General features: G+C 38.3%; 1 protein-coding gene across 5 annotated transcripts in view; it reads right to left on the reverse strand.

Moving 5' to 3' along the window:
* Positions 1 to 16252, reverse strand: part of RALYL (RALY RNA binding protein like) — a 618546-nt gene that overhangs the window by 58384 nt on the left and 543910 nt on the right. For all 5 annotated transcript variants that reach the window (XM_066372430.1, XM_066372428.1, XM_066372426.1 and 2 more), the window contains one exon: positions 7244 to 7357. In XM_066372430.1, coding sequence (XP_066228527.1) covers positions 7244 to 7357 — 114 coding nt within the window. The remainder of the gene's footprint in view (positions 1 to 7243; positions 7358 to 16252) is intronic.

Consider the following 16252-nt stretch of genomic DNA (forward strand, 5'->3'; position numbering starts at 1 on the left):
TGGATGGTCATTATGAATACCTAAATAAAGAGATAGAAAGTATAAAAAAGGACATTGAAATATTAAAAAAGAATCAGTCAGAGATGACAAATAAAATATCAGAAATGAAGACCATAATGGAAGGAATTAAAAATAGGATGGATGAAACTGAGGATTGAATCAGCGAGTTGGAGGACAAGTTGAATGAAGGCATGGAAGCAGAGCAGAAAAAAGAAAAGAGACTCAAAAAGTCTGAGGAAACTCTAAGAGAGCTCTATGACAACATGAAGAGAAATAACATCCTCATCATAGGGGTTCCTGAAGAAGAAGAGAAAGAACAAGGGATAGAGACTTTTTTCAATCATATCATAGCTTAAAACTTCTCTAAATTAATGCAGAAAAAACTCTCACAAGTTCAAGAAGCACAGAGAACTCCATTAAAGAGAAACCAAAAATACCCTACACCAAGACACATCATAATTAAAATACCAAAGCTAAGTGATAAAGAGAAAATATTAAAAGCTGCAAGAGAAAAAAAGGCTATCACCTACAAAGGAGCCCCCATAAGAATGACATCCGACTTCTCAACAGAAACATTTGAGGTCAGAAGGAAATCACAAAAAATATTCAAAGTAATGCAGAACAAGAACCTACAACCAAGACTATTTTATCCAGCAAGGCTATCATTTAAAATTGAAGGAGAAATAAAAAGCTTCCCAGACAAAAAAACCCAAAAACAAAACTCAAGGAATTCATTACAATTAAACCAATGCTGCAGAAAATATTAAGGGGCCTGTTGTAAATAGTGGGAAAAGAATACAGCAAAAGAGAAATATAGCTTTAAAGATTAAAATGGCAATAAACAACTACATATCGATAATAACCTTAAGTGTAAATGTATTAAATGATCTAATCAAAAGACATAGGGTAGCTGCATGGATAAGAAAACAGGACCCGTACATATGCTGTCTACAAGAGACACACCTTAAAACAAAAGATGCACATAGACTGAAGGTAAAAGGATGGAAAAAATATTTCATGCAAATGGAAATAAAAAAAATCCTGGGGTAGCAATACTTATATCAGACAAAATGGACTTTAAAACAAAGGCTATAGTAAGAGATAAAGAAGGCCACTACATAATGATAAAGGGAGCAATCCAATAGGAAGATATAACCATTATAAATATCTATGCACCTAATATTGGAGCACCTAATATATAAAGCAGATTTTGATGGATATAAAGGGTGAGATCAACAGCAATACTATAATAATAGGGGATTTTATACCCCACTAACATCACTAGATAGATCCTCAAGAAAGAAAATTAACAAAGAAACAGCAGATTTAAAGGACACACTAGATTAACTGGATTTAATAGATATCTTCAGAACATTTCACCCTAAAGCAGCAGAATATACATTCTTTTCAAGTGCTCATGGTACATTCTCTAGGATAGACCACATGTTAGGGTACAAAATCAATCTCAACAAATTTAAGAAGATTGAAATCATATCAAGCATTTTCTCTGATCACAATGGTATGAAACTAGAAATCAACCACAAAAGAAAAACTAAGAAATTCTCAAACACATGAAAACTAAATAGCAGGTTGTTAAATAACAAATGGATTAATGATGAGATCAAAGAAGAAATTTAAAAATTCCTAGAAATGAATGATAATGAGCATACAACAGCTCAAAATTTATGGGACACAGCAAAAGCAGTACTGAGAGTGAAGTTTATAGCATTACAGGCATACCTCAAAAAGCTAGATAAAGCTCAAATAAACAACTTGACCCTGCATCTAAAAGAACTAGAAAAAGAACAGCAAGTAAAACCCAGATGTAGTAGAAAGAAGGAAATAATAAAGATCAGAGCAGAAATAAATGACATAGAGGTTAAAGAAACAATACAGAGGATCAATGATACCAGGAGATGGTTCTTTGAAAAGGTAAACAGGATCGATGAACCTTTAACTAGACTCACCAAGAAAAAAAGAGAGAGGATTCAAATAAATAAAATTAGAAATGAGAGTGGAGAAATAACAACTGACACAACAGAAGTACAAATATTGTAAGAAAATACTATGAGGAACTGTATGCCAAAAAACTAGACATCCTTGATGAAATAGACAAATTCCTTGAAACATACAATCTTCCAAAAATCAATCTGGAAGAATCAGAAAACCTAAACAGACCAATTACAACAAATGAGATTGAAACAGTTATCAAAAAACTCTCAACAAAAAAAGTCCTGGCCTGATAGCTTCACAAGTGAATTCTACCAAATATTCAAAGAAGAACTAACTCCTATCCTTCTCAAGCTATTTCAAAAAATTCATGAGGAAGTATGACTTCCAAGCTCCTTTTATGAGGCGAGCATATTTCTGATTCCAAAACCAGGCAAAGACAACACGAAGAAAGAAAATTATAGCCCAATATCCCTGATGAATATAGATACTAAAATCCTCAACAAAATATTAGCAAACCAGATCCAGCAATATATGAAAAAATCATACACCATGATCAAGTGGGATTTATTCTTGGGAGGCAAGGCTGGTACATTATTTGCAAATCATCAATGTGATTCATCACATAAACAAAAGGAAGGAGAAAAAACACATGATAATTTCGATAGATGTAGAAAAAGCATTTGATAAAATCCAGCACCCATTCATGATCAAAACTCTCAACAAAGTGGGAATACAGGGAACATATCTTAACATGATAAAAGCCATCTGTGACAAACCCACAGCCAATATCATACCCAATGGGCAAAAATTAATTTTAAGGAATCCCCTTAAGATCAGGAACAAGGCAGAGATGCCCCCTTTCACCACTCTTATTCAACATAGTCCTGGAACTCCTAGCACAGCAGTCAGACAAGAGGAAGAAATAAAAGACATCCAAATATGAAAAGAAGAAGTAAAACTATTATTATTTGCAGATGATATGATATTGTATATAGAAAACCCTAAAGTCTCAGTCAAAAAACTATTGGACCTGATAAATTAATTCAGCAAGGTGGCAGGATAAAAAATTAATACTCAGAATTCAGAGACATTTTTATACACCAGCAATGAACTGTCAGAAAGAGAAATTAAGGAAACAATCCCCTTCACTATTGCAACCAAAAAGACAAAGTACCTAGGAGTAAATTTAACCAGGGAGATTAAAGATTTGTACTTGGAAAATTATAAAACATTGATAAAAGAAATCAAGGAAGATACAAACATGTGGAAGCATATACCATGCTCATGGTTAGGAAGAATAAACATCATTAAAATGTATATATTACCAAAAGCAATTTATAAATTCAATGCAATACCAATGACATACTTCAAAGATATAAAACACATATTCCAAAAATTATTTGCAACCAAAAAAGAACACGAATAGTCTCAGCAATCTTGAAAAGGAAGAATAAATTGGGAAGTATCACATTTCCCGATATCAAGTTATACTACAAGGCCATTGTATTTAAGACAGCCTGGTACTAGCATAAGAACAGGCATATAGATCAATGGAACAGAACAGAGAACCCAGAAATAAACCCACACTTTTATGGACAACTGATATTTGTCAAAGGAGGTAAGAGCATACAATGGAGTAAAGACAGCCTCTTTAATAAATGGTGTTGGGAAAATTGGACATCTACCTGCAAAAAAATGAAACTAGACCACCAACTTACACCATTTACAAAAATAAACTCAAAATGGATAAAAGACTTAAATGTAAGCCATGAAACCATAAGCATCTTAGAAGAAAACATACGCAGTAAGCTCACCAACATCTCTCGCAGCAATATATTTGCCGATTTATCTTCACAGGCAAGTGAAATAAAAGGATAAACAAATGGGACTATATCAAACTAAAAAGCTTTTGCACAGCTAAAGACAATAAGAACAGAATAAAAAGACAAACCATACAATGGGAGAACACATTCAACAATACGTCTGATATGTGGTTAATAACCAAAATTTATAAAGAACATGTAAAACTCAACACCAGGAAGACAAACAATCCAATCAAAAAATGGGCAAAAGACATGAATAGACACTTCTCCTAAGAGGACATACAGATAGCCAATAGGCATATGAAAAAAATGCTTAACATCACTAATTATTTGAGAAATGCAAATTAAAATCACAATGAGATATCAACTCACACCTGTCAGAATGGCGCTCATCAACAAAACAACACAGAATAAGCACTGGTGAGGATGTGGAGAAAAGGGAACCCTCCTGCACTGCTGGTGGGAATGCAGAGTGGTACAGCCTTTGTGGAAAACTGTATGGAGATTCCTCAAAAATTAAAAATCGAACTGCCTTTTGACCCAGCCATTCCACTTTTAAGAATATACCCTAAGAACACCATCGCACTGTTCCAAAAGGAGAAATGCACCCCCATGTTTATGGCAGCATTGTTCACAATAGTGAAGATCTAGAAACAGCCCAAGTGTCCGTCAGTGGACGAGTAGATTAAAAAGCTTTGGTACATATATACTATGGAATACTACTCAGCCATAAGAAATGATGACATCAGATCAATACAATAACATGGATGGACCTTGATAACATTATACTGAGTAAAATAAGTAAATCAGAAAATAATTAAGAACTTTATGGTTCCATACATAGATGGGACATAAAAATGAGACTCAGAGACATGGACAAGAATGTGATGGTAACGGTGGGAGGGGGAGGTAGGGGGAAGGAAAGAGAGGAATGTGAGGGAGGGGTGGGGGGAGTGGAGGTGCACAAATAAAACCAGATAGAAGGTGATGGAAGACAATTTGACTTTGGGTGAGGGGTATGCAACATATTCAAATGTCAAAATAACCTGGAGATGTTTTCTCTGAACATCTGTACCCTAATTTACCAATGTCACCCCATAAAAAAAGAAACAAAATAACTGTCTCATACTTAGGAGAGTTTGATATGTACGAAAATTGGGTGACAGCCCCTCACGAACAGGAAAGTCAAGCTCTAAATTATCGTGCTATGCTTACAGGCAGTCTCCCAAGAAGAGACATGGATGATATTGCTCTTTGCAGGCCAGTGGATGGTCTAATGCAGTGGTAGTCAACCTGGTCCCTAACACCCACTAGTGGGCATTCCAACTTTCATGGTTGGTAGTAGTGGAGCAACCGAAGTATAAATAAAAAGATAGATTTAACTATAGTAAGTTGTTTTATAAAGATTTATTCTGCCAAACTTAGAGAAAGTCTGACATAAAGTACTTGGTAAGTAATTATTATTATATGTTTTAACTTGCTGTAACTCTGCTTTATAAATTTATAAAGTAAAGTTACTTTCCTACTTTATAAATCACCATTACTGTGGAACCGGTGGGCGGTTAGATAATTTTACTACTAACAGAGATACAAAAGTGGGCGGTAGGTATAAAAAGGTTGACTACCCCTGGTCTAATGTGATAAAGTATCACATTTTTCTCTTTGAGGTGATTTATATTTAAATGAGTTCTCCGCAACCCTTTCAACTGAAGTGGAAATTGGTTATCAAAGTCCTTTGCTGTAGGGGTTGTTTTACATAATAATGAATTTCACAGAAGTTCCTCAAAGGAAAATATTGATTCAGGCAACAGTCACAGGGTATTTCCGTTCCAGAAATGCATTAGGTTACTGCCACAGATGGCGCGTGAGAAACTCCCTAAATCCTATGTTCCTCAGGTTAGAAGTATGGACAGCACATCTTTGCCCTGCAGAAAGTATATTTAAAATAGAACTTTTTAATAAACACGGTTTTGTCTCCTTTATGATTTGTCATGCATGTGGACTTAACACGCATTAGGGAGACTGTGCCCGGTGCTGGGCAGACAGGTGCTGGTGCGTGGCAGGAGAGGCTCCCTTGCCCAGGTATGTCTGTGTTACCACCAACCCCAGGTTGCTCTGAGTTGGAGTTTCACCCCTGGCGAGTGACTATGGGACAGACATTCTCTAGGCCCCTTCTTGCCTCTCACTGTCCTTGCTGTGAGAAAACTGAGGCTCAGGCGGTGGTAGGGCAATTTAAACCCGTGTTTATTCCTGTCACCTGATGGCCCCATATGTCGTATCACAGAAGGTCTGTTTGGTCCTCGCCCCACCACACAATTCCCATCGGGCTGGCCTCTGTGCTGTGGCTCGGGGCCCATGTCCCAGCAGGCTCTCCCCAGGGAGGAGACAAGGCCCTGGTGGCACCTGAGAGTGACACTACAAGCAGAAAAGGACAGCGGACTCACCTAGAAACCTAAATGTAAGACCTGGTCTGCCGCTGACCAGTTATGTGGCCATGAAAACGCCTGTTGGCCTCTTGATCCTTGTTTTCTCTTGGGGAAGTGGGAAGGCTGGCTCACAGCAAGGCTTTCAAAACTGTATTACTCATTTATTTTTAAGTGAAATGCTTTGCAAACGAAGTTGTGTGTTGAATCACAGTGGATAAAACAGACAAAGGTGACACTACCCATCTGAGAACAGAGGCCGGGCCAGAGGAGGACGAGGTCACCACTTCCTGGGCCTTTCTAACCTGATCTTGTCTCCAAGGAGCTTTGGGGATCAGAGGCTACGCAGCACAGTGTCAGCCTAGTTACCCGGTCCCCTCCAGGTTCAGCCCAGTTCTCACATTCAGTGATTCTAAACTGTATCTGTAGCCACAGAAAAAGGGCATTAGACAGGAAGTAGGAACTGGGGTCGGGGCTGATAATTTAGAGGACAAAGGACATGATGTGGTGAAGTATATAATTAGTGACCTGGTCAGGGGTGACCAGGGACACCGTGAGTGATGAGATTCTGAACTGGGTCCTGAAATTTCACAGAGTTCCCACAATGCCAGAGTTCAGCTTTGTAATCACAGGATTGAACTCTGTTAAATTTTGTTGCCATTAATGTAATGACATATGGATTTTATTTTTAGCCTGATAGTATTATTCCATGAATTGATTTTGTTCTCTTAAAGGTTCTTTGCTATTGAGATATAAACTTCCAGTTATGATTCAACTATTACTTAGTAGCATCAATATACTTTTGTTTTTTCCCCCTTTTGTTACTGTATGAATTTCAGACAAATTGATTCATGTCCTCTGAAAAGTAAAAGATCAGCTCCCACCGTTACCACTCTAGGCTGACAGACACCGCGGTGCATTGAACTCTGCTAAGCCCGCCTGTGACGCCCTCACCCCACCCCACCCTGGCCAGCCCGTCTCCCTGACTGACAGTGTCCCGGTTTCCCCGCCACCCATCTGCGGCCGCAGCCTCTCTTCACTTACCCGCCTCTGCCTTCTGCTGCTTCTCAATCTTCTCCAGGCGCCCTAGCAAGGAGTCGATCTTAGTTTTGATCTGCGTCAATTCCTTCTTGATTGTCTGTAACTCATCTGATTTCACTGGAAAGGAGAGAGGGGGCAGAAAACCGCAGAAAGTCAAAGGCACCACAACTCAGCTCACTCCTCATAGACAACCCCGTGTCCACTCCAGACGGGGTCAAATTACAGAGGATGCTCTTCAAGTCCTACTGGGTCCTTGTGACCGCTGGTTTACCCAGCAGCCCTGATGACTTGATTATACACAGTGATTCCCCATTCTGTGAGCTCTGATGCTGTGTCTTTTCACCAAAGGTTTGCAAAATGATGGAGGGAGCCAGAAATACTTTATCAAATAGCTGATACTACATTCAGTGTTGGCAAATAGTTGAGTAACTCTAGATCGACACGACTTGAGGGAGGGTTAAAGCATGACAGCTGTTTAAATGTCACTTTCAGGACTATGTTGTAACATGTATTTTAGCAGTCAGTGATATTTGTAATCCGGGTCTTTGGTGAATGATTGAAACCAGGATCTCATATTTATTCTACAAAATGTCTTAGATGCTACAGAAGTTTCTCCAACTTACAGAACTTTTGCTACTTGACCTCTTTATAACAACAACAACGACAACAACAAAACTAACCGAGGCCATGGGTTCCAACTGCTTCTCGTTAAACCCTGACATTGAAGGCAAGAAAATTTCACTGAAGTTCCCATTCATATTTGCACTGTAATAGTTCACATTCTGGATTTTTGTTGTTTACTATGGATTGAAAGATTAAAAAAATGGGACTACCATGAGATTGACAACTTCTCATTTTGCCAAGTAAGGATGTTAAACGACAGCAGCCACAACAGACACCCTCCTATCACCTAAAATTATAAAGAAAGGGGCTCAGGAAAAGGATATTCTCATATTTACCAAATGCTCCTTCCAACAAAATACGTCTGTGCTTATGAAAAATTCACTGCCCCACCCTTATTCTCTCATTTTGCTAAGAACCTTTGGAAATGTTGTCATGAACCCACACTAAGCAGAGCCTGAACATTTTCAAGTCATCGCTGTGGACCAGCTACACCTGCCCGTGAGCATTGCTGGGCGAGTGTTGGGATGCCTGTGCCGACGCAGAGAGCTATGCTCAAGGTCTGGGGCGCAGGTCCTGATGTCAGCGACTACTTTTCTGTCCCTTTTCCTTTCAAGTTATGATGATCTCAGCTTGGCTAGTCCCCAGAGGTTTCAGAAGGAACTGAGTGTTTAGCTTGATTCTTTGGTCTTCAGGAAATGTATTATAAATCATAAAAACTAAATGCAATTGATGTTTGCTTGAAGATAGAGTTATTTGTCAATGAAGATATATCATCTAATTTACATGATGAATTATGCATCAATACATGCTACTCGCTCAAAGAACAGATTTTTTTCCTAATATAAAAACAGAAAAACCTTTTCCATTATAAAATCACATTTTTTTCATAAGAGAACAAATTTCTATAATGTAAAGTAAAATAAAACTGGTAAGAATCAAGGACCCTTGGTGTTCCTATTCCAGAGACCCCCAACTGAAAGCAGAACCCAGCTTAAAGGGAAGACTTGCTCTTTATATTAATTATTTCATAGACATAAAAGGACCACTGTTGAATTGCAGCTAAATTTGAAAAACATCATCTGTCACAACTGCAAATTGATTCTGCTTTGAAGAATGATTTCCATTCCCTTTGATAAAAGCACATTGTGTAGTTTTACTTAAACCTGTCAAATTTAATATAAAATATTTTATCTTATAACTTTTGCTTTCAGGACGGGAGAATTGGGACTATGGCTGGAAAGTAAAAGAATAGATTTCTTAGAGAAGGGAGCCACTCCTCAGCGCAGGAGTGCAATGGACTCATTTTAATTTATCTCCTTAAAAAAACGTAAGTAAATAAACCACTAATGCCCAGTTTTACAGAAACAACATTACAAACCAGCATGAAATCTGGACTCACCAAGTAGGAACTTCTAAGTGTGCAGGAGGTTAGGTTTCCTTAGTCTAGACTCATGTCCAGCACTGTAGGAGCACCTTTGATAGAAAGTAGATCACTAGGAAATTGGGGTCTAATTAGTTAATCCTGTTTGAGCTTACAGACAACCAGCGTATAACCAGACAGGTTCTGCCTCTCTTTCCAGGCCCATATCAGGATATGGTAAATGGGTCTGCAGCCCTGTGCAGGCTTCTTGGCCCCCTTCTTGGAATGACTGGCAGCAAGTGCTCAGATAGACTGGATGTTTCTGCTCTTGTGCCTGGATTCCTGAAGGGACCATTGGGATGGGCCACTCTCTAATTCTTCTCTGCCATTTTTCTACCTTTCTTTGGCCCCTGTTAACAATTTCTCTGCTGCTTGGTGGATGATATTAATTTCCTGTCTTTTTTTTTCTTGAGAGAGAGAGAGAAGCATCAACTTGTAGTTGCTTCACTTTAGTTGTGCATTCATTACTTCTCTTATGTGCCTTGACGGGGTGAGGGGGTGGCTCAAAAAGAGTCAGTGACCCTGTGCTTAAGACAGTGACCTTTGGGCTCAGGCCAGCGACCTTGGATCACATAGATCAGTGGTCCCCAACCCCGGGGCCGCGGACCGGTACCGGTCCGTGGGCCATTTGGTACCAGTCCGTGGAGAAAGAATAAATAACTTACATTATTTATGTTTTATTTATACTTAAGTCTGAATGATGTTTTATTTTTAAAAAATGACCAGATTCCCTCTGTTACACTCTTGACGCTTGTCTCGGTCACGTGATACATTTATCAATCCCACCCTAAAGGCCGGTCCGTGAAAATATTTTCTGACATTAAACTGGTCCGTGGCCCAAAAAAGGTTGGGGACCACTGACATAGATGATCCTATGCTCAAGCCAGTGGCCCTGTGCTTAAGCTGACAACTTCGAGGTTTTGAACCAGTGACCTCAGCATTCTGGCTCCATGTTCTGTCCACTGAGCCACCACCAGTCAGGCAATTCCCTGTCTGTTTTTATGTACTCCATCAAAATTGGTATACATGTTACAATGACAGATTTTTTTTTTTTTTTGTGAGAGGAGGGAAGAGAGTGAGGCATATTCCTGCATGCACCCTGATCGGGATCCACCTGGCTACCCCATCTGGGGCCAATGCTTGAGTACCAAGTTAGTTTTAGAGCCTGAGGCTGATGTACTCCAATGGAGCTATCCTCAGTGCCTAGGACCACACTTGAAACAGTCAAGTCACTGGCTACAGGAGAAAAAGAGGAGAGAAAGGGAAGTGGTGGAAGAGGGAGAGAAGAGGGAAAGAAGCTGATGGTCATTTCTCCTGTGTGCTCTGACTGGGGATCAAATCTAGGATGTCCACAGGCCAGGTCAATGCTCTAACCACTGAGCCTGTCAGCCAGGGAACCTAACTTCTCCAAAAGTATAATTCCAGGTTTGTATTCCATTTTCTTTCAAGCAAACTCTTCACTTGAACATAACAGTTAGTGCTAATCAATGAGTGTGTGGAACCTGACAGAATCAAGTTCACATCTGTGTCCCTGGGGAGTCACACGTAACAGCCTGGAATCAGGTGCATTCTCCATAACTTCTGTCCTCTGCCAGAGAGGCTTCTTGTAAGAATTTACTGAGATAACACACATGAAGCATGTAGCATCTGGCCCACAACCTCATCAGGCCCCATAAATGGTTGAAGTGTAAGATATTTCAATTATAATAATTATTATTATTATTTATGTGTCTATTTTAGCAAAAATTTGCTCTTTCCCACAAAGGTGTCTATCAAAATCCTACACGCCTTTCAGGGAACATTTTACCTCTTTCCTGTCCTCTGAATTCTTCCTGGACAAACCCACTGGAGGGAGTGTGTCTCACTCATCATCTGTTTAATGGCATCTCACATGTACTCCTGGCCTCGTCCTGCCATGGACTTCCTTTCTGCATCTACTCTCCGTGTCAAACAGCAGAGAGTGAAGATCTGACTATACACTAGAGGAGCTGAAGGGTCAGGCTTTGGGATGTTTTCTGTGTGTGGGTAAACTCCCTCTCCTCTTTCTGACTGATGGGGCCTTGCAGTCATGAGGTCCCAGGCTTTGAGGTCTGTCCTCCTTACTTAATAAATGATAGGAGCACGTACAATAAGAAACCGACATTCAGATTAATACCTACTAGAAATTTTCATTGTCTTTCTCATCATAAACCAGATCCACAAAAAACAATTCAGATTCCTGATTAATATAAATTTTGTGTGGTTGTCTGAAGTAAGACATCTTAATGGATTTAGTGCCATCACAGGCTCTACATAACCAAACTTCCTGAATGGAGAGAGGGCATCCAGTGTCTTCTTTTCCCTCCCTCCCTCCCTCCCTCCCTCCTTCCTTCCTTTTCTTCCTGTCTTATTTCTTCTTTCCTTTCTTCCCTCCTTTCCCCACCTCCATTCTTAATAGAACTTAGCATCTTAAACACAGTAAGAAATTAGCAAATAGAAGACAACCTGTAGGCATGTGTATGTCAGTATGGTCCCTGTATGCCAATTATGACCAGACCAACACAACTTATTACAGCTTTAGGTGTGTTCTGGGCACTACACTGGAGCTAATTTCCTAATGCAAAGATAGACGAGCAAACAGGAAGTGCAAAAAAGAAATTAGTGTGGAAATAGTCCTTTCCTTTCTCAGGAGCGCTATGATAAAAGAACAAGAAAAGAACACCTGCCTTTGGCAACCACCATTTTGCATTTCCCCCCAATTCCACCTCAATGCTTCAAAATCCATACTTCTTACACTAAAGACACATGTCATTGACTGTAACACCTTTATTTAATGTAGAGTATTAGATAGCGAGACTCAGGAGTATCTCTCTTACTGAGAATACTTTTAATCAACTTGGCTATTACACAACTATTGCGTCACAGTCCCTTGATGTAGACAAGCGGGGAGCTTGGGATAGTTAGATCTAATTATCAAAGATTATGAAGTTTCCAATTTAAAAATTGCAGATGAGAGAATCTGAGGAAACTGCTTTAGTTCTCTGTTGGCTCCACATCCCCTCTGCTCACCTTCTCTTCCCTGTGTTTCTGTTGATCTGAGGCTTGGATCCAACCGCTCATCCCCTGGAGTGTGTCTTGTGTTTTCAGACATTGAAACCTTTGTGTCTGTGGATTCCATGGGTCTGCCCCTCACTCTCACCTCCTCCAGCACATGCCTTTTAATCCTTAAACATTCAGCTCAGATGCTGCCTATGCTGTGACGGGCCCTCCACTCTGGTCCTGGACTCATCCTCCTCACCCACATGTCCTTCAGGTGATATTCTGAGTGACCACATCTGTAATGGTCTCTCCCTCTGACAACATTAGAGCTGAGCCTCAGTTCCTTGGCAACACATCAGAACAGGAGGCAAAGGGAGAAAATTTAGAGCTGGCTAGGAAGCAAAGCAGTGCTCTCAGATGCTCACATTCATAATTTTTAAATTGCAAAATTCACAATCTCAGTAATTAGATCTAATTGTCCTAAGATCCCAGCAGTTTTGTTTCAAACCTGTCAATTGTGAGATGTCTATTAGACCCAAATACTAGTGACAAACAGGCACTGGGTATATGAGTCTGGAGTTTACAGGCAAGAGCAAAGGTAGGAAAATCAATTTGTGGGTAACCAGTTAGAGATGGTATTTTAAGTTAACATATAAGATGAGTTTACCCTAGTATTTGAGTATGCATATATAGCAGGTGTGTTAGCTAACATCAGTAATAATACCTTCAAAAGAAAAATGTCTTTTCCTCCTTTCCTTTAGATAAATTCTACAACAAAAGCTTTGAAAAAAAATAGACAAAAGGAAACATACGAACTGTTAACTATGCAATTCTATTCACATATTTGGTAAAAAATTAATAATATGTAAATTAAATAAACATACTGTCATAATAAAAATCTATGCCTGTCCAGTTGACTATAGAATTTATTTTTCTCTAAGGGTTATAGGGCTTGAATTTAAAATTATCCTTCAAGATTAGCAAAATGATAAATGGAAAAAAAAAAACCTACCAAGGTTTCTAGGACAAATTAGGTTAGCTTGCTTTTAGACACTAGAGAAGCTAGGAGTCAGCTTATATCATACAAACAGTCTTAAAATATTTTTCCTAAACTGTCACTATAGTATTTTAGTTTGGAAAAAAAAAAGCCATATTAAATCATTGCAGATCTGCTCTCTCTAAATAGTTCATTGATTTGGTGATAAATGTTATATTCAGATACAGTCAACAAAATGATGTTTGCTCCTTTTGCTGTAATATGAGATAGAATCCAAAGAGGAAATTAGGCATACAAGATGATGCTATCTGCCTATGTTGAAAAACAGCTGCCTTTCTGATTTATGTGATTAGAAATATTGATTTATTTTAATCACCTGTGGGGCAAGTCTATTCAGGGACAAATAAAGAATCTTCAGCTGTCTCTATCAGTGATTCTCAACAGAGGGTAACATTGCCATACAGGGGACTTTTGCAATGGCTGGGGGCATATTTGATTGTCATGGCTTGGTAGGGGTGGTATTCCTGGCATCTAGTGGGTTTTGCTCTGTTAAATGTACCACCACTGCCAGGACACTTAGCCCCCTCTACCACACCAAAGAGCTATCTGACTGAAAAACTAAAACAAAATGTGAATAGTGCCAAGTCTTAGAAACCATGGTCTAAATAATTACCCACCATTTATCACCAATACCATGATTCCTATGAACTATTTAGAAAGTTTAAAAATGTTTATAATCATGTGTCTTTAACAATAATTCACATTAATTTATGTTATACTTTATATATATATATTCCCTCCAACCTTTGATGAATTGTTTAATATCAAAAATAAAGGAATAAAGCTAACTTCCATAGACCTTGACTTATTGACCACTTTTACACACACTACTCATCAATAAGAAATCTGATAAATCCATCTGGTCTAACATGTCATTTAAAGCCAATGATCTCTCATTGATTTTCTGTCAGGAAGATCTATCTATTGATGTCAATGGGGTGCTAAAATCCCCTACTACAACTGCATTACTCTTTATCTCTCCCTTTCTGTCCCTCACTATCTATTCAGGTGCACCTATGTTGGATGCATAGATGTTTACAAGGGTTATATCCCCTTGTTGAACTGATACCTTTATCATTACATAATGATCTTTTTCTTGTTATAATGTCTCTTGTTATAGTCTTTGTTTTAGAAGAAAAGATAGGCGTAGGCAGTAAAATCTTGGACATTTCTTTCAGCAACATATATTTTTTCTGACATATCTCCCTGGGTTAAGGGGAAAAAACAAACAAAAAACAATTGGGACTACCTCAAATTAAAAAGTTTTTGCACAGCAAGGAAAGCCATCAACAAAACAAAAAGACAACCTACTACATGGGAGAAGATACTCACCAATGCTACAACCAATAAGAGGTTCATATCCAAAATTGAAAAAGAACTCAGACAAAATAACAAAAAATAAAAAAAGTGGGCAGATGACCTGAATAGAAACTTCTCCAAAGAAGGTGTAAAGATGGCCATAGACACATGAAAAGGTGCCCAACATCACTAATCATCAGAGAAATGCAAATTAAAACCACAATGAAATACCACCTCACACTTGTCAGAATAGCTATGATCAATAAATCACCAAACAAGTGCTGATGAGGATGTGGAGAAAAGAGAACCCTTGTGAGTTGTTGGTGAGAATGTACAATAGATTGATGTAGCCACGGTGGAAAGCAGTATAGGATTATCTCAAAAAATTAAAAATGTAAACACCTTATGACCCAGAGATCCCACTTCTGGTTGTATATCCAAAAAAAAAATATCCAAAACAATAATTTAAAAGACTATATGCATTCCCATGTTCATTGCAACATTATTTATAATAGCCAAGATATGGAAGCAACCCAAGTGCTCAACAACAGATAATTAGACAAAAAGGTGGCGGTACATATATGCAATGGAATGTTACTCAGCCATAAAATAGAATGTAATCTTACTATTTAGAACAGCATAGAAGGATCTAGAGGACATTATGCTAAATGAAGTAAGTCACACAGAGAAAGGCAAATACCATGATTTCACTTATATGTGGAATCTATAAAACACTATAAACAAACAAAACAGAAACAGACTCATAGATACAAAGAACAGACTGATGGCTGCTGGAATTTGAGAGACTGGGTGAAAAAGGTGATGGGATCAAAAAGTACAAATTGGCAGTTACAAAAGAGTCATGGGGATGTACAGCACAGCATGGGGAACAGGGTCCGCGATATTGTAATAACTTTGCATGGGGTCAGGTGGGCACTTGAATTAGTGGAGGAAATACTTTATAACCTATAAGAAATGTCTACCTGCTGTTCTGTGTACCTGCAACTAATAGAGAATAGGGTTGAATGCAAACTGTAATAAAATAAAACAAAAAGAAATCTGAGAATTTATCAACTTACATTATATTCTCAAAGCCCTATAATGATGTTTTTATATAATTAGTTTGTGAAATGCACTAATCTGAACAGGGAGAGTTCAGGTTCAAATGTAGATCTTCTTACTATAAATTTAAGATATTCTATAACTAATTTTCTCTTAGTTGTAGCATTTCTAAAGACATTCATAGTCCACAGCAATATGTGAAAAAGTAAAATGCAAAAAGCAAAAATAATACCAATGGCATACATTCCATAAATATTTAACAGTATAGTCTGTGCAATGCAAAAGTAACTAAGAATAAATTCATAATCCCAAATGGAGAGGGCAGATGTTCTTACAAATAAGTATAATATGATGCAGAAGGACTTTAATCCCATAATAGGAAGACAAACAACTGGTTAGCTTTAGAGGACAGATAATACTCTTGTAGCAGAGAAGAGTCCAAACTTGTAAGACTAGTATTACCTGAGATGGACCTTGAAAGACAGGTAAAATAATTAAGAATGCATATTTGTATATAAGATAGATAATACAG

The sequence above is a fragment of the Saccopteryx leptura genome, chromosome 3 (assembly GCF_036850995.1).
Source record: "Saccopteryx leptura isolate mSacLep1 chromosome 3, mSacLep1_pri_phased_curated, whole genome shotgun sequence".
Lineage (NCBI taxonomy): Eukaryota > Metazoa > Chordata > Mammalia > Chiroptera > Emballonuridae > Saccopteryx > Saccopteryx leptura.